The sequence below is a fragment of the Carassius carassius genome, chromosome 2, assembly GCF_963082965.1.
Source record: "Carassius carassius chromosome 2, fCarCar2.1, whole genome shotgun sequence".
In the NCBI taxonomy this organism is placed as follows: domain Eukaryota; kingdom Metazoa; phylum Chordata; class Actinopteri; order Cypriniformes; family Cyprinidae; genus Carassius; species Carassius carassius.
Window position 1 is genome coordinate 21724996 of NC_081756.1, and position 17985 is coordinate 21742980.

At 38.5% G+C, this 17985-nt stretch overlaps 3 protein-coding genes across 6 annotated transcripts in view; 2 read left to right on the forward strand and 1 right to left on the reverse strand.

Moving 5' to 3' along the window:
* Positions 1–17985, forward strand: part of LOC132106558 (dipeptidase 2-like) — a 436558-nt gene that overhangs the window by 215182 nt on the left and 203391 nt on the right. The gene's annotated exons all lie outside the window — the stretch shown is intronic.
* LOC132097476 (Iroquois homeobox protein 6a-like) lies at positions 248–4910 on the reverse strand. Of its 2 annotated transcripts, none has more exons than XM_059503210.1 (7): positions 4408–4910; positions 3311–3574; positions 2913–3022; positions 2503–2798; positions 1738–2382; positions 1384–1489; positions 248–878 (listed from the first exon to the last, which is right to left on the reverse strand). In XM_059503210.1, the coding sequence occupies exons 1-7, from the start codon at positions 4471–4473 to the stop codon at positions 839–841; spliced, it is 1527 nt and encodes a 508-aa protein (XP_059359193.1). In that variant the 5' UTR covers positions 4474–4910; the 3' UTR covers positions 248–838. The 2 variants fall into 2 exon arrangements, with proteins under 2 accessions (XP_059359193.1, XP_059359201.1); XM_059503218.1 differs by having other exon boundaries at positions 1375–1489.
* LOC132106526 (uncharacterized) lies at positions 7268–13941 on the forward strand. 3 transcript variants are annotated; one of them, XR_009424155.1, is made up of 8 exons: positions 7268–7405; positions 7860–7918; positions 10270–10484; positions 10692–11698; positions 11790–11859; positions 12032–12206; positions 12930–13041; positions 13584–13717. XR_009424155.1 is itself a non-coding variant. In XM_059512288.1 (7 exons), the coding sequence occupies exons 3-7, from the start codon at positions 10283–10285 to the stop codon at positions 13747–13749; spliced, it is 1620 nt and encodes a 539-aa protein (XP_059368271.1). In that variant the 5' UTR covers positions 7268–7405; positions 7860–7918; positions 10270–10282; the 3' UTR covers positions 13750–13941. The 3 variants fall into 3 exon arrangements, 2 of the variants coding, with proteins under 2 accessions (XP_059368271.1, XP_059368278.1); XM_059512288.1 differs by lacking the exon at positions 12930–13041 and having other exon boundaries at positions 13584–13941; XM_059512295.1 differs by lacking the exons at positions 7268–7405; positions 7860–7918; positions 12930–13041 and having other exon boundaries at positions 9351–10484; positions 13584–13941.

Genomic DNA, 17985 nt, shown 5'->3' on the forward strand with positions numbered 1-17985 from the left:
CCGATCTGGATGATGATGAACCTGCTCGCGCGCGGTGGAGACAAAGCTGCATTCATAACCAGTTCCTTCTCTCTCTGAGCCTGAACAGTAACAGTGTTGGATGCCAATTCCGATTAAATAATGACAGTGTGGAAATGATGTACCCTTTCTTCACACCCTTGCTGATTCCTTTCACGTCCGCGTCTAAATGTATGAGCTTCCAGCAATGCCCCGGTTTAAGGCATGGAATCAAGAGGATAAACTGAACTGTATAAAGCTATCTGATTGATTTGTAAACAGAAATCATTATTAACAAAAATGTAAAAATTTGTTCTGAGAAAATAATTAATAAATAACAAAACATTTATTCACAGTTTCTTTATATATACATAGCACACTCCTCAGGAGCACAGTATCGCACCTCATTTACTGTTAATAGGTAAATAAAAGTAAAAAGACTGACTGTAAATTTGACACCAGCTTCCAAAAAAGTAAATCACACAACAATAAGCACATGACCACAGAGAAATAAATGAAACACACAACAAAACCTTGAAAGGACACATGGTAACTGATAAATAAAGCAGATGGATAACCAAACAATAAATAGATAAATAGAAATACTAAACTACGATTGCCAGTGCAAACATACAAAATCACAATTTATTCCCAGACATACAAAAAACATTGCATAAAGTTATTGACACCATCAAATCATATTGTGCAAAATTATGGCTGCCTCCAGTTTTCACAGTTCCAGAAAGAGCACACATTTTCGTTGCGCTATTATTTCAAGTGTCTGCTGCCATGGGCTTATAGTTCTTCATTGACTCTGTTCCATAGTGCATAATGATGTAGATCATAAAAATGTCCCTGTGTTTATTGACATTTCCACAGACCTAATTCAGAGAGAGAAGGACAATGTATGAGCACAAGGAGATATTGTGAAAGTTGGACTTGGTGAAAATTGCATGTAATATTGGATAACTGCATGATAAAATTCTTTGTTACACAAAATTACAGAACACAGAGGACATGCAAACCTCATTACCTCAAATCACACACACAAACAGATACTAAATGCAAAGAGACATTGTGTGTGTGTGTGTGTGTATGTGTGTGTGTGTGTGTGTGTGTGTGTGTGCAATAGCTGAAATAACCAAAACAATTAATGACTGTGGGGTGATTGGATTTATTTTGAGAAAACCTGTAACCATACACAATAGCTTGGAGATATATTTACATGTTATGTGCAGATCTTTCTTATTTTGTTTCATATAAAGTATGACATGTGCATTATCAATGTTATTTTGGTCATAATGGGTTCAATAAATACATTTGTTTTGTGTGTGTGTGTGTGTGTGTGTGTGTGTGTGTGTGTTTGCTCATGCTCACCTGCCTCACCTCTTCATCACAGGTCTGAATGCAGTGGTTTTGACATCCTGGATTTTTGGACAATTGTCGTTGAGCTCACTGGATTCTGTCTCTGTCTTTCCTGCTATGGTGAAGCCTGTGATACACAAACACAAGAGATCACAACTGTCAGTAAACTACACAAACAGCACTCAAAACAAATACAAAGGTTGTATTTAATATTTGTTATTTTGCATGTCTGTATGTAATTAGTTAAAAAAAAAGGTATTTAGAAAAATTTAAATATAGCATTTAGAATTCCAAACAGGTTATAACTTAGCCTTGCATAACTTTGATTGTTACTTGGTCCTGTTACACAGCGCTGTAAACAGAGAAAGGGTGTACCTTCCATTGAGGAATACTGGCAGGATTCTGTCAGTCCAGGATAGGCTGAAGAGTGGAGTTGGAGGGACTTGTAGCTCCCACTACTGTATGCCTTGTGTATCCCCTGCAGTCCTTCTTGGTAAAGGCTTTCCATATTGCTGAGGCTGGTAGGGTCCTGAAGGCCCTTTAGCTGTCCACACTGCACTCCTCCAACTGTGGGCAACCTGACTCCCTGCATCTGACAGTCCACAGGCCCAGTCCGTACATCCCCACCATGTTGCGTGCCTAATACAACCCCTGTGGCAGCCGTACGTGCCAGCGACCAGATCCGGGGCTTCTCCGATGATTCAAAGTGAGAGAGTGCCACAGTGTTGATAGAGGTGGACTGAGGTGAGGGCTGATGCTGCTGTGGTTTGCAGCCCAGAGAATCCAGGTAGTCAGGGTTCAGAGCCCCCAAACTCTTTAGACCACAGGTAAAAGATGGAAAGTTCGAGTGGAGAGGAAGGTCAGAGTTACAGTCTCTCTTTGGAAGGGAGGAAGTTGAGAGGTCATCTTGACCTGATTTCTCACAGTCACTGTCCAGCTTGTCACAGTCCTCGTCCTCGTCCTCTATGTCATCCAGGTCACTGAACTGCAGGTCCCGCTCATCCTTACCGTCTTTGGAGTCTGTGCAAGAGCAGTGAAAGATACTGAGTGTGCGTGCACATGCATTTACACACAACAAACACAGTCAAATATTTTTTTAATCTACAGAATTTAATTTAGCTGAGAAGCATGATGAATTACCTTTGGTAATACTGTCTGGGTCACTCTTATTGAGATCTTCCTTCCTGTCATCGCCCGCTTTGTTTTTGGGGGACCAGGTCATTTTGTTCTCTTTTTTTAGTCTCCTTCTTGCATTGGCAAACCAGGTAGACACTTGCGTGAGAGTCATTTTGGTGATAATGGCCAGCATGATCTTTTCACCCTTTGTAGGATATGGGTTCTTCCGATGTTCATAAAGCCATGTTTTAAGAGTACTTGTCGTCTCTCGCGTGGCATTTTTTCTCCGGGTTGACCCATTAAAATCAACGGTCCCATACCTGAATCAAATTAAAATATGACATCTTTAATATGGTTAACAGAATTTGTATTTAAAGCAATATATTTTATATATCAAAATATTATATTAGAGGTGGGACAGATACAAATCTGACCTGTCATACTGGTACTGGCCCAGTGAGTGGTCATATGGATAGAAGGCAGCGGGCTGGGTTATAGTGCCATGAAGACTGCTTGACCCCTCTTTGATTTCATATTGTGGGTTCTAAATAAAAAAGGAAAACAAAAATCACATTTTAAAATGTGATATAGATGTCATAAATTACTGGCACTAAGCTAATGACATTTATTATTTACAGTGGAAACAACACTTTATCTCCTTATGCTCCTTAAGGCACTAACTTTATTTTAGACACACATTTGTCTTTTTTTATTCCAAATTAAACCAAGTCCTCTCAACAAGCCAAAATAATCAATAACAAGACGTGACTTGAATGAGTCAGTCGATTGAACGGAGGACCCGCGCTATATCTAATGAGAGGGCTACACGTACCAGGCTGGAGTAGATGGCAGAGGGCTCGGCGCTGTACGGAAAGTAATTGGCGTAGTTCTGACCGGCTGCGGCCGCTGCTGCTGCGTATGGAGAGCCGTACATCCCGAGCGCGGCGTTGAGCTCGGTCCGCGTGCTAGCCAGCAGCCGGTTCTCATAGGAGGGACAGCAGAAGGAGGCTGCGGTCTGAGACGCGCTCGATCCTTCCGTCACCGACCTGGAAATCGAATCGCAGCAAGTCGTACTGGGGTTTGCCGACACGAAAAACTAAGGAAATAAAGGATAGGCATGGCATTTTATATTTGCGTTACAAAACTTGCGCACAGTTTCCTTAGTAAAACAGAAAATGAAGGTAAGATTAAGTTAAGAAGCTTTGTGTAGAACTGAACTCGCTTGAAACCGCTTGTATTTTATTCTCATCCATGCGTTTTATTCACAAAGATAAGAAGTGTACTTTGATTTGAATTGAGACATTTATTGCAGCCTAGTACAAATGATCGAAATATCCATAAACATTCACTTAAAAAATAGGAGACCATTATTTTTTTGTGAGTTGATTTATATGTTCGGTGTTAAAAAAAAAATGTCAAGGCTGAAAGTAAAACTTTCTGTTAAGTTTTGAGTCGAAACAAAGTAACCAGCAGCAAGCGCGGCTTCTTTGAACTATATATATATATATATATATATATATATATATATATATATATATATATATATATATATTAGGTACAACTATAATTGATTGGAAGTTATGTTGTCACAATTATCTATCCGTTATCTGAACAGAAGTCAAAGGCTACCGGCAAAGGGAGGAGTCTCGCGCTCACTCTAAACAATTACACCGTAAAGGTAATTTACACGTTTACAACAACAAGTGAGGTCATTTATAATTCAAATAACCCATTACTATAAATATTGACAAACCCCACGATATTGCCTAACTTTACTTTAGGATTTACTGACAGAACAATTTGCTGCCACCCAGTAGTGTTAGTTACAGAAGTTCAGAGATTATGACAGAATGTGGGGGGGAAAGCACCCTATGGTTTGCACGCTCGTTAAGTATCTACTTGAGAAAAATATACAATTTTCATGCTTACCTGAGAAGTTGCATTGTAAGGATATCCAAACTGAGAGAAAGACATAGCTGCTTCTTTTGTTACCATTAGCAATATCCTTCTCCTGCTGATCGATTGAAACCAAATCTACTTCAAATCCACCTTCTTACACACATTTCCACACCCGGCCTTTCGCTCAATAATAGATGACTGCACTTATCTGGGAAGCACTGAGGATGTTTACGCCAGCCCTAGTTTTATATGTATAGATAATCTCCTTAAGGAAATGAAAAAAAAATAGAGTTAAGCTTCATCAAGTACAAAAACTGTTGTTGTTAAACAGCTGTAGAAAGCTTAAATGATAACGTAAGACTTGCAAGATATGAACTTGTGGTTGTGCTATTATTTGTGCCTCTATAGTTCTTTAGAATTCATCCATGGACGGGTATCGGTGTGACGTCATTCTAATCCCGGGACGGCGAGGATAGAATGATGTCTTTGCCAATCACGTCATGCTTCGCGCTTTTCTTGAGGTGTGTTTTGCACACCCCTGTCCCCTCTGTGTTTTTTCCTTTTATTTTTAAACAGTGTATTCCAAGGTTTAGAGCGCAAAAACTATTACTGGGTTTGCTAAAAGCGATAGAATGAATATAAACAATAAATCATTCTTCTTCTTTTTTATAATAGTTATATATATATATATATATATATATATATATATATATATATATATATATATATATATATATATATATATATAATTATACACCTTCTTTTGAAAATGAGGCTATTATGTCAAATAACGTTTTATTAGTATCTGTGCTCTCCTTAATGTCCCTGTCATTATTTTTATTATTATTGTACAATAATGTCAGGTTCATAAAGATGTAATCATAACTATAATTAATTTTTATATATATATAAATCTAACAATATAATTATCTGTCTTTCCTAGATAAGATTACTGTCTCGATTCCTCTCTTTTTTTATTACATATCAGACTCTACCCCGCTGATGAGCAAATGAACTGAGAAGGGATCTGCAGGACCCTTGCTCGCATTTGTCTGACCGATCAGAAGTCCGACCTGATGTTAATTGCGATGATGTTTCCATCTCTCTCTATTAGAGAGAGGGCCAGTCCCAGCAGACGTGAAGAGAACCTCTGAAAGGTCAACAGAAAACTGATTGATGCGTGTCTCGGGACCTACGCGACCGTTACGAGAAATGCGTAATTGCATCAATTAACAAATGGATATGGCCTTGTTTAACCAGCGAGTTACACCGTGAAAATATGCCTTTGAGGTGAAATTAGACGATCAGAATGGAACTGAGAAACAGACAGAGAGAGAGAGGGAGAAATGAGCTGAATCTCTCAAGTCTAATTATACGGCAGCAGTGGGAGTGGGAATAACGCTCCCTCACGCGGAATAGGTCTGGAAAGGGTAATACAATAAGTTTTATTAAATGTTTAAGACAATATAATTAGAAAAATCTCTCTCTCTCTCTCTCTCTCTCTCTCTCTCTCTCTCTCTCTCTCTCTCTTTCTTTCTCTCTCTCTCTCACACACACACACACACACACACACACACAGAGGCACACACTTTTGTCTTGTAGGGGACATGACTTCTAGCCTATTGTTTTTATTTTTGAGCGAATGATCAGATTGTTATTGTAGCACCAACCCTCACATAAACCTTTTTAGCATTTTAGATTTTCATGAACACATTATTTATCATGTTTGTTTATCAGCTTTCCTAGTAGCCCAAATAAAGTTTGATTTTATTTCAACCTTATTGGGACATGTGGTTCTAACAGTGAAGGTAAATTAGCCAATTTCATGAACCAGTGAAAAACTAATTTAATTAACATCAGAACTAAAAGAAGCAAATAGTGCTCGCGCATCATCATCCCTCACGCGCAGCTGTCACAGCACTCACGCGGTCACTGCCAAGCGCGTATCAACCCGCGACGATCTACTCTCATTTTATAATTTTCAGGGATAATATACGAGGAATAGTCCAATGACCTTGCTTAAAAAGGATGAGAGCCTTGTCCACGATGATCTCTTTGCGATTACAAGCACACTCTTCGAGAGGCGCCAGAGAGCTGTGATGACGGGAGCGAGCAGTGCAGGCCCTTCAAGTGCCACGTTCAAGTCACCGAAGTATTAACATGTTCTGTGTCGAGCATTTGGAAAATAAAGTAATATAAATAGGAACTTTTTTTTATTTTTGAAGATATGTTTTATTGTCACGGAGGAGATGTCAATGAACTGTCAATGGAAGGGATTCTTCACCCAAAAATAACCCCCCTAAACATCTGTCATCATTTACTCTCTCTTATGTCGTCCCAAAACCTGTATGACTTTCTTTTTCTGTAGAACACAAAAGAAGACATTTTAAACAATTTGGGAGCAAGACAGTTTTGGTGAACATTGACTTCCATTGTACTGGGGGGAAATACTGAGACATATATCAGAAAAAGTCATAAAAATTTGGAATGGCATGAGGGTGAGTAAATGTTTAAAGAAATTTCATTTTTGGGCGATCTCTTTAACCTTCCTATAGGATATTTTGTGTCTTGAAATGATAGACAGGTGGGATACTACTTTTAAATGGTACACTGTAAAAAAAAACTGTAAAAAAACAGAGATTTTCCAACAGTAAAGCACTGTTATTCAAAAATACAGTTGAATACTGTGAATGCAAACCGTTTTTGGAAAAAAAACTTTTAATCGCAAACTGCTGTTTAATTCAACGGTACAGAACAGTATTTTTTAAGTCTAGTCACGTGTCCAAAGCTGTTTCGAATGCTCACAACTCCTCAGAAGAGAAACCTGCAGGTCTAATCTGAGCAAGATCATCAAATCTAGCCTCATCTTTTCACCTGGTGTACGTAAATATTGCAGAACGAAGGATAAAGAGTTTTAGAACACAACAATTTTGAGGTTTGTCCCGAGTCGACTATGAACTGAACGGCTGAAGCTGAACTGGTCGAGATAAACGGCATTCCCGCACTGGGTTTTCCCTCCTTGCTTGAGGTAAATGCAATTTTATCATTTTCAATGTTACACTGTACTAACCTTTATTATATTATTTGCTAATAACAAATCGATTTTTCTGAGTATTATGTACTGAATTAGCAACATGTTAGCTACGTTTGCATTCGACGTAAGTTTAGTTTATTTTAGCTCAAAGAGGGCTTGTGTTAAACTAGCATGGTTATTTTGCCGTTGATATTTGCTGACTGCATTATAAAATGTTAATCTGCAATATTTGCAATAAAACCTGCAGCAATTCCTTTACGCATGTCAGGCACATGCGGATGCATAGTTTTTTGCCTAATGCAACGTTTAAGTGCGGTTTCCCTCAGTGCACAAGAGTTTTTTCAAAATTTTCAGCCTTTAAGTGTCACACATATGGTCATAAATTTGGAAAGAATAAGACTAAACTGCATAAAACTGATGATTTAACGTGTCACGTTGACTTTTGTAGCTCGAAGTGTGAGGATATCCGGGGTCTAATCTTACACCTGAAAAACCACATTACTGAAGGTAAGACTGTTACATGCCCATTCAGAAAATGTAACCAAAAATTTACTGTCAAGTCTACATTCACATCACATGTCTCAAGAAAGCATAAACATTGTTCTAATGAAAGTCTACTTGACTCAGTTGCAAATCCTGCCAGTACTAGTGATGGTAATAATACAAGTTGTGATATGCAAACTGACGATTTCTGTCCTGAAGAAATGGATGTGTTCCCAGAAAAGGAAGATGAAGGAGAATTTATAAGACATTTGGCCTTGTTTTATCTGAAACTTCAATCTAAATTGCTCCTTCCATCTTCTACTATTCAAACCATCATTGAACACTATCAGGAAATACATGACATAAATCAGTCACATCTAATTTCCAAACTTGTGGATAAATTGACATTGCTTGGACTAACTAAAGATGACATAAACACTGTGATTGATACCATGAAAAGTGAGGATCTCCACAGGGCTTGTAATACTCATGCACTTAAATCTGACCATAAGAGAAAAAAATTTTTCAAAAATAACTTTAGTTATGTAGAGCCCGAATCCATTTGTCTTGGTAAAAATGAGTCGGGCAACGAATGTTTTGTGCAATATATTCCTGTGAAAAACACGATTGTGTCCCTTTTGTCCTCAGAGTCAGTGAGAGACCAGCTACAGCAAATACAAACTAGAGTCCAGACTGATAATATTTTTCAGGATTTGTGGGATGGCACAAACATTAAAAAGAACTTACTACTCAAGCACACAACATCTTCAATTGGCATAATCCTTTATCAGGATGCCTTTGAAGTAGTAAACCCCCTAGGGTCAGGGAGGAAAAAGCACAAGATTTTAGCCATGTATCTGACACTTGCAAACATTTTACCACACAACAGATTGAGTCTTGATCAGATGCAACTTGTACTGTTATGTCGAGAACAAGACTATAAGCATTTTGGACAGAATCTAGTGTTTGGCTCTCTGGTGAAAGATTTAAAGGATTTTGAGACAAATGGAGTAATACTGCCAGATGGCCAGCTCTGCAAAGGAACCCTTTATGCAATTTCAGGTGACAATTTGGGTTCACACAATATTGGGGGCTTCACTGAAAATTTTAGCAGAAGCTCATATTTTTGCAGGTATTGTGAGATTAATCGGGAAGCATTTCTGGCAGACCCTCTGGCCAAGGGCCCTGACCGCACACCACAGTCATTTCAGAAACATGTTGAGGATCTGAGTTGTAACGTAGAATCACGTGACTGTGGTGGTGTTAAATTTGACTCCATCTTCAATGAGCTCACATATTTTCATGTATGTCAGCCCGGATTACCTCCTTGCCTTGGTCATGACCTTTTTGAGGGCGTTGTCTCAACTGATTTGGTGTTATACCTCAACCACCTTGTGTCAAAAGAGAAAAACTTTACTTATGTTCAGTTGAATCGGCGCATAAATCAATTTAAATATCTAGGCAATGATGCTAACAACAAACCTTCTGAGGTGAACCCAGGGGCTGGAAAACTCTCCGGACATGCAGTTCAAAATTGGTGTTTCCTGCGAATGTTGCCAGTGTTAATTGGTGATAAAATAAAATGTCCTGAAGATAGTGTAGCATGGCAACTTATCTTACAGCTGAGAGAAATTGTAGAGCTTGTTTGTGCACCAGCAATTTCCACAGGTCAGGTAGCCTATTTACGAGTTCTGATAGATGAATATTTGCATACCAGAACACAGAGTTTTGGGGAACATCCACTTAAGCCTAAGCATCACTACCTAAATCATTATCCAGAACTTATCATTCAGTTTGGGCCACTCATCCGTTTATGCACATTAAGGTTTGAAAGTAAGCATACTTACTTCAAACAATGTGCAAGGAAGCTTCATAACTTCAAAAACCTCTGCAAAACTCTTGCTGAAAGACATCAACTTTTACAATCTTTTCTAAGTACTGGGTCACTGTTCCCACCCTCTGTAGTAGTAGAGAAGGGAACTGAATTCATTGCTGGAGACTACAATGCCAAGATAATACAGTCAGTTGGTCATCTGAACTTTGATCCTCTTCATACACTTATAAGTCATAGTGTGACTGTAAAAGGGACAACTTATAAGAGCAACATGTTTGTGGTGATAGGCCATAATGATGACGGACTTATAGTAGGACAAATCAAAAAGGCTATCATTCATAACAATTCAGCTGTGTATTTTATCACTGAGGTATACCAGGCTGTTCGTCAACCTTACAGTAACAGTTATTGCACTACACCAATGCAGGAGGCCTATTACTGTGTCAGTCAATCAGAGCTTCTTGATTATTACCCACTGCCTAAATATTCAGTTTGTGGCATGTCTTTGGTAACTCTTCACCACTCTGTCCCCACATTTTAGATTCCTTTCCTACATGTCAATCCATAACGAGATAAAGGCTATCATCCTCAGGGCTTTGCCCAGTCTGACTGAGGAGATTCGAGAACATGTCATCACTTCACTTGAACGCTCAGGTGTGGAATCTATAGAAGACCTCGTATATGTACAACAGGAAGATCTCAAAGATGTCCTGCCTATTATACAGCAAAGGAAACTTTTGGAGGCATTCAAACTTGGTAAGGTTTTGTTTCTATTTGTAATAATTATTATTATTAATTGTTTTGTTTTACATGTATATGCTTTTTATTGTCAAAGGGATGCTAACCATTGATTTTCTATCATTCAATTTTCATTGTTATATTGAAAAAAAAAAATTAACCTACATCTTGGTAAGAAATTGGATTAGCTTTTAAAAAATTGTATTTTAATTGTATGTGTTTCAGAAACTACAAAAGTCACACTTGATCTCCAAATATTGCCAGATGAGTCAACAGATACAAGTATGTCTTCACTCTCCAGTCCACAGCCTTGCACATCTTCAAGCTCAAGCTCTTCACGAGCATCAACACCTTGTACTTTAAGCAAGGCAAGCCAATCACCCAACATATCCAGTAAGTGGTATGAAAATTTTGAGATTCCTTGGGATAAAATGCCTGTGGAAGTGCAGTCAGCTATTGCCAACAGCAAGCGCCCTGCTCCTGACAAGCGACGCCAGATGATACGTATCCTAGCTGATGAAATCAGGAAATGTGAGAATAACCCCACACGCAATGAATGTCTCATCATCTGCCGCAACATTGTTAAGCATTTCCCCAACAGTTTTGCAGATATGACACCAAGCGGTGTCATCATTGGTAGTGGATGTACTTCACTGCTTTGTCAATTAAAAACAAGAATTGAGAACATGAACCGTGCAGGGACAAAGAACAGACTCCGAACTTCAAAAGTGCCTGGACAACAGCATCAGAGGCCAAGTGATTCTTATGGATGCACACAATTTAACCCTGAACTGCCACCAGAAGAAACATATGAAACACTGGAGCAGAAGAGGCAACAGTTGGAGACCATTTATAGACAAGAAGGTATTCGCAGTGGTGAGAAGGGGGAAGTGATTAACCTTATGAAAACAACATTCTGTCTTCAGCGTAGACACATAAATCAGGCTCCATCACCGTCCATCGAAGATATGAGAATCCAGTGGCCTTACCTTTTTACACAAAGAGGTATCTTCATTCACTTCGAGTTACTAACTGACATTAACGTGTTACGTGTCTTGGACCTATCCATTAAGGAATGTGGACAGGGAATCAGGAAGTACCTGCAGACCAAATCAAAGAACAAAGATGTGCAGTCTATCGTCACCCAGGATGAAGATGGAGAGTTGACTCTAATACAGCTGCTGATGGCCTACTTCGATGAAGGGATAGAGGGACTAATACTCCGTGCTGATGTATGTTTGTTTACATTTACATAATACTTGCTATTACTGGGTTTGTTATTCTGTCATGTATAATTTTTATACAATTGTCTGTGTTCTGCAGATATCTGCCACGGCAGCAGATGTTGAGAGCACTCTGACCATCCCCGCCTCTCCACGACTGATACTGCTGTGTAAGTGTCAGATAAGCAAGGTTCTCACATCAGTCTACCTCATCAACATTGTTTTAGCCATCCCAGGCCATGACAACTTCTGATCTGCAAAAAATGTATTTAATTTACAATGAATAAAGTACTGATGACCATATTAGACACTGTTTTAGCTGCAATTTGTTGTCTTTATCAGTTGCCGGTGATGAAGCCACAATTGGAGGATGGATGATCACCATCGAAAATCATGTAATCTGTGAAGGTGTCGACCAAAGCATCATCACAGGGCTAGCTGCAGTTTTCTCTACTTACTACATCTTTAATCTACAGTACCAAGAAGAAGCTTCAAGGACCCTGGAGTTTGTACAAAGGTAAATATTGTTTTGGTATTGTGCCTTATTTCCCAGATCTGTTAAGAGCTTGTCATTTAAATGGCTAGTTCACTTTGAAATTAAATGTTGATGTGTTTTACCCCAAGGGCATCCAAGATGTAGGTGTCTTTGTTTCCGCAGTAGTTTCAATTTTGATGTTTTTAGGTCCAACCGTTCTTGTCTGTCAGTCATATAATACATGCCTATGGTCACCTCATAAAAGAAAATACACAGATTCAAATTAAACCGTAAGTACACATTTATGAATTAAGACACGAAACGAGCGGTTTGTGTGAGAAAACCAACAGTATTTATATCATTTTTTACCTCTTGAAAAACATAATGTCCATGTTGCAGTGAACGAGCTTCTTTGTGATTTGCGCGTACTGGCTTGTTGATGCGCCGGCGCGACTCCTGGCTGTATGTGCCTCTCGCGCGAGCATACGCAATTCTTTTCTTTTTAAACATCCCTAAACATATATTTTTTTAAAAAACATTTCTTGTTTAAAACATCCCGGATAAGCCGAACGCGCTCACACACCAAGAAGCTCATGCCCTCAACATGGATATGATGTTTTTCAAGAGGTAAAAAACTATATAAATACTGTTGGTTTTCTCACACAAACCGCTCGTTTCATGTCTTAGGTCATCAATGTGTACTTACGATGTGGAATTGTTTAATTTGGACTGTTTAATTTGAACCTGTGTATTTTCTTTTATGAGGTGACCATAGGCATGCATTATATGACTGACAGACAAGAACGGCTGGACCTAAAAACATCCAAATTGAAACTACTGTGGAAACAAAGACACCTACATCTTGGATGCCCTTGGGGTAAGCTAAAACATATCAAAATTTAATTTCAAAGTGAATTAGCCCTTTAATATAAATTGTGCAATGATTTAACAGAAAGCAGAGAACTGTCAATAACATAAACCATGCACCACCATAATTTAATGTTTGTTCTCATACATATTATGTTTGGAAAAAATATATTATCCATATTTAATACAAGTCTCTTTTATTTATGTAGTGCTTTATCAATACACATTGTTACACTCATATGGCAGAAATGTCCAAAATACAAATCATGCAGTTAGTTCATGCACATGTTGTGTGCACTTAATGTAAAATAATAAAGATATTAAATTAGTAGTTACATTACAGTTGAGAAAAAATATGTCAGTTTCATTTGATTCCGAGGTGGCTTTTTACATCCGTCACAGGTGTCAGTCAGGACTCTGAAATGAGATCATTCTTTCATAATGAATATACACAGAGGTTATTATCATGAGTAAACCTCTTCGAATAGTCTTATATAAAATTCATCATGACTTACCAAGCCTAATATATGTTATTTCTACATTGCTTTTTAGGCGCTTCATTGGTTTGAATCCAGAGAGAGGGACAAAGGCCAGCCAGGTGAAGGTGATCTCCAAAAAGACGGGGAAACTTGTCCATAAAAAGACTGCAACTGTGAATGTCCACGTAGCCAACCTGATAAAAAATCTTTTGGACTTTGAGTGGGGTTTTGTGCAGTAATACAAAGCCAGTACAGCTGATGTTCAACATCCTGTTTCAGAGCTGAAGTCGCTGCTGTGCTCTGCAGTTGAGTGTTAATGCAAAGTCAGTACATTGTTCTGCATTTGAGTGTTCAGTTGAAGTCAGTGCAGTATTCTGCGATTGAGTGTTAATGCAAAGTCAGTACATTGTTCTGCATTTGAGTGTTCAGTTGAAGTCAGTGCAGTATTCTGCGATTGAGTGTTAATGCAAAGTCAGTACATTGTTCTGCATTTGAGTGTTCAGTTGAAGTCAGTGCAGTATTCTGCGATTGAGTGTTAATGCAAAGTCAGTGCAGTGTTCTGCTGTTGAATTCTTATGTGAAATCTGAAATGACAGCACTTTTTGCAACAACATATTTAAATTCACAGGATTTCAGTATGCTGCTCTTCAGTGTGCATGTACATTGCAGAAAAAAGTATTGCTGTTTTACAGTACATGTTCAGAGAATTGTATTTTGTCCATTATTTTAATGTCCACATATTTGTTAAGTGGAAACAATGTTAAATGTATTTTATATATTGGCTTTAATAAAAGTCCAAAGTTTTAAGGCCATCTTTTGTGTTTAAGAAATTTTCTTTTTAGAATACAAATTTTAAATCATAAATAACAAACATTTTTAATATAAACTAATACATAAAAAACTGTATAATACCAACCAATAAATTACAGTATTACACTGTACATAATATTTTTTTTACAGTTCAGTACTGTAATATATTTTACAGTAATAAACTGTCATTCCATATTACAGTACATGCACTGTAAAATTACAGCTCAAAGCCGGAAAATTTAGCTGCCAGCTGTTTACTGTAAATTAACAGGATTTTTTTTTTACAGTGTAGGCTATATACATTTATGTAGGTAAGTTGTAACAATTTTCTTTTAGAAATTTTTCTTTTATTTTAGAATACACTTTTTATTAGTTTAAAATAGATTATTTTGAATAGGGCATATACTCACTTTACATGATTTGGTTGACACAATGGAACCTATAACAGTGTTTTGGCAAATTGAATGTTTTGACAAAAAGTAAAAACATACACTCATGAAACAGCAAAATGTAAACACACAAACCTGACTCAGTAAAATTGTGACAGCTTTTCCTGACTGACATTTTTGAAAATGACATTTATTTTAACCTTTTGGTTAAAAAAGTACCTTCATTTGTTTCATGCAAACCAATTGCTGTTGTGTTCACTCAGTAGTCAATGAAGAAAAATAGGATATTAATTCTTTTTTTTTTTGTCTGAAGATCTGAAACTAATTCTAATTTAAAATGTTTTGAAACCAACATATACAAATCCACTATTAGAGAAAACGTGTGCAATTTATTCAAAACCTTCCTTACTTTAATGCTGCTCATGTAACAACTAACTTGGGTCTCTCATATATATGGTTATACAGTCGTGGCCAAAAGTTTTGAGAATTACATAAATATTAGTTTTCAAAAAGTTTGCTGCTAAACTGCTATTAGATCTTTGTTTCAGTTGTTTCTGTGATGTACTGAAATATAATTACAAGCACTTCATACGTTTCAAAGGCTTTTATCGACAATTACATGACATTTATGCAAAGAGTCAGTATTTGCAGTGTTGGCCCTTCTTTTTCAGGACCTCTGCAATTCGACTGGGCATGCTCTCAATCAACTTCTGGGCCAAATCCTGACTGATAGCAACCCATTCTTTCATAACCACTTCTTGGAGTTTGTCAGAATTAGTGGGTTTTTGTTTGTCCACCCGTCTCTGGAGGATTGACCACAAGTTCTCAATGGGATTAAGATCTGGGGAGTTTCCAGGCCATGGACCCAAAATTTCAACATTCTGGTCCCCGAGCCACTGTTATCACTTTTGCCTTATGGCACGGTGCTCCATCGTGCTGGAAAATGCATTGTTCTTCACCAAACTGTTGTTGGATTGTTGGAAGAAGTTGCTGTTGGAGGGTGTTTTGGTACCATTCTTTATTCATGGCTGTGTTTTTGGGCAGAATTGAGAGTGAGCCCACTCCCTTGGATGAGAAGCATATGACTTTGCCCCAGTCCTCAGCAGTCCATTCACTATACTTTCTGCAGACGATCAATCTGTCCCTGATGGTTTTTTTTGGAGAGAAGTGGCTTCTTTGCTGCCCTTCTTGACACCAGGCCATCTTCCAAAAGTCTTCGCCTCACTGTGCGTGCAGATGCGCTCACAACTGCCTGCTGCCATTCCTGAGCAAGCTCTGCACTGGTGGCACTCTGATCCCGCAGCTGAATCCTCTTTAGGAGACGATCCAGACACTTGCTGGACTTTCTTGGACACCCTGAAGCCTTCTTTACAAGAATTGAACCCCTTTCCTTGAAGTTCTTGATGATCCTATAAATTGTTGATTTAGGTGCAATCTTAGTAGCCACAATATCCTTGCCTGTGAAGCCATTTTTATGCAACGCAATGATGGCTGCACACGTTTCTTTGCAGGTCACCATGGTTAACAATGGAAGAACAATGATTTCAAGCATCACCCTCGTTTTAACATGTCAAGTCTGCCTTTCTAACCCAATCAGCCTGACATAATGATCTCCAGCCTTGTGCTCGTCAACATTCTCACCTGAGTTAACAAGACGATTACTGAAATGATCTCAGCAGGTCCTTTAATGACAGCAATGAAATGCAGTGGAAAGGTTTTTTTGGGATTAAGTTAATTTTCATGACAAAGAAGGACTATGCAATTCTTCTGATCACTCTTCATAACATTCTGGATTATATGCAAATTGCTATTATAAAAACTTAAGCAGCAACTTTTCCAATTTCCAATATTTATGTAATTATCAAAACTTTTGGCCACGACTGTACATTACCTTGCAGGTTAGTCATCAAAAAGGTAAACAAATATGTCTGATCATAGATGATTTCCAAAAATCTCCACATCCTCATCTCAATATGTTATAGACCAGTGTTCTTCCCACAAATTTCTCCTGTTACGAGAGCACAATTAAAGAAAGAGGAACCAGTTGGGAGGAAGGTCAGAATATTCTATGCAATAGTTTACTGTGCTTTCTTTAAAGCCTTGTGCAAGGGCACGCATGATAGCCCAAGTGCATATGTGCAGCCTCATCCATAATGCATGTGTGTGACGACTGGGTGAAGGAGAAGCTTGAAGCAAGTGCGAGTATAAACAATGTTTTAATGAGAGGAGGTAAACAACAAACTGGAACACAAACAATGCTGGGAAGGAGATACTGTCCGAGATGGTAGAGGGAAGTGATGAGTCCAGATGGCGGTGGTGAGTTGGCAGCAGGAGAGGGTGGCACAGGAACTGCAGGGAAGCGAGCCGAAGGTAAGTGGTGATGCTTGTGGTGGTTGCAAAGAGTGGACGAGGTTCCGGGGGAAGACACGGACATCCAAAAACGCAGAACACAACAGAAAGCAAAGCACGGTTAACGACATGAAACAACGCTCTCACAAACACAAGACGTGAGACAAGCCATTATATAGAGAGGGTAATGAGTGACAGCTGCTGCTGATGACAATTAACGGAGACGCCCACAAACTAATCAGTGCAGACGCGTAACACACAGACTTCACCCACAAAGTGCAAAACCCAGAGATCACGGTTTACCAACCGTGACAATGTGGAGCAGCGCCTGATGATCGGTACTGAGGGGTGGAGGGGGTTCGTAAGTTAAATCAACCTTAATTAAAGAGGTAGAGTGTGCTGACCACTCCTACACATCTATCACTTTTCATCCCTATTGCTTTCAATGCTTTCAGGATCTTGCGAGCTACGGAGCTAGTTCCTGATGATGGAAAGTAGCTGGATAGATTTAATGTTTTCCAAACTTTGAATCCTAGCATTCTCTGTGACAAGGGAATTTGAATGGTCTCTTCGTTTACATTTGTGTGTGTGTGTTTGTGTGTGTGTGGGCCTCTGTTAGCCTTGGAGAGGAATTATGGAGACTCAAAGCCTCACAGCAGAAAGGTTAAACCAACAACCAGCTTCACCTTCTCATTTAATACATTTCTCACGCTGCTTTAATGAATTTCACAAAGCTTTTCTGCTTTTTCATAAGACAGATCAGAGCTTTTTTATGAAATAATAATAAGGCACTGCTCAGAGAGGGGCAGAGCGAAGGGGAGGGGACACTCAGGATCGAAGCAGAGTGATATCTCATTAAACAAGCTGGATATTCCTGATATATTCAGATGAATCCCAGACATACGAGATCCTGAATTATTGCTCACT

Coding starts and splice junctions, on each gene's coding strand:
- LOC132097476 (XM_059503210.1), bottom strand. CDS start 4,473: ATGGTAACAAAAGAAGCAGCTATGTCTTTCTCTCAGTTTGGATATCCT. Junction 2,383..2,502: donor CCCAGACAGTATTACCAAAG/GTAATTCATCAT, acceptor GCTCTTGCACAG/ACTCCAAAGACGGTAAGGAT. Junction 1,490..1,737: donor CCAGTATTCCTCAATGGAAG/GTACACCCTTTC, acceptor TGTGTATCACAG/GCTTCACCATAGCAGGAAAG.
- LOC132106526 (XM_059512288.1), top strand. CDS start 10,283: ATGTCAATCCATAACGAGATAAAGGCTATCATCCTCAGGGCTTTGCCC. Junction 11,699..11,789: donor GACTAATACTCCGTGCTGAT/GTATGTTTGTTT, acceptor TGTGTTCTGCAG/ATATCTGCCACGGCAGCAGA. Junction 11,860..12,031: donor TCCACGACTGATACTGCTGT/GTAAGTGTCAGA, acceptor TGTCTTTATCAG/TTGCCGGTGATGAAGCCACA.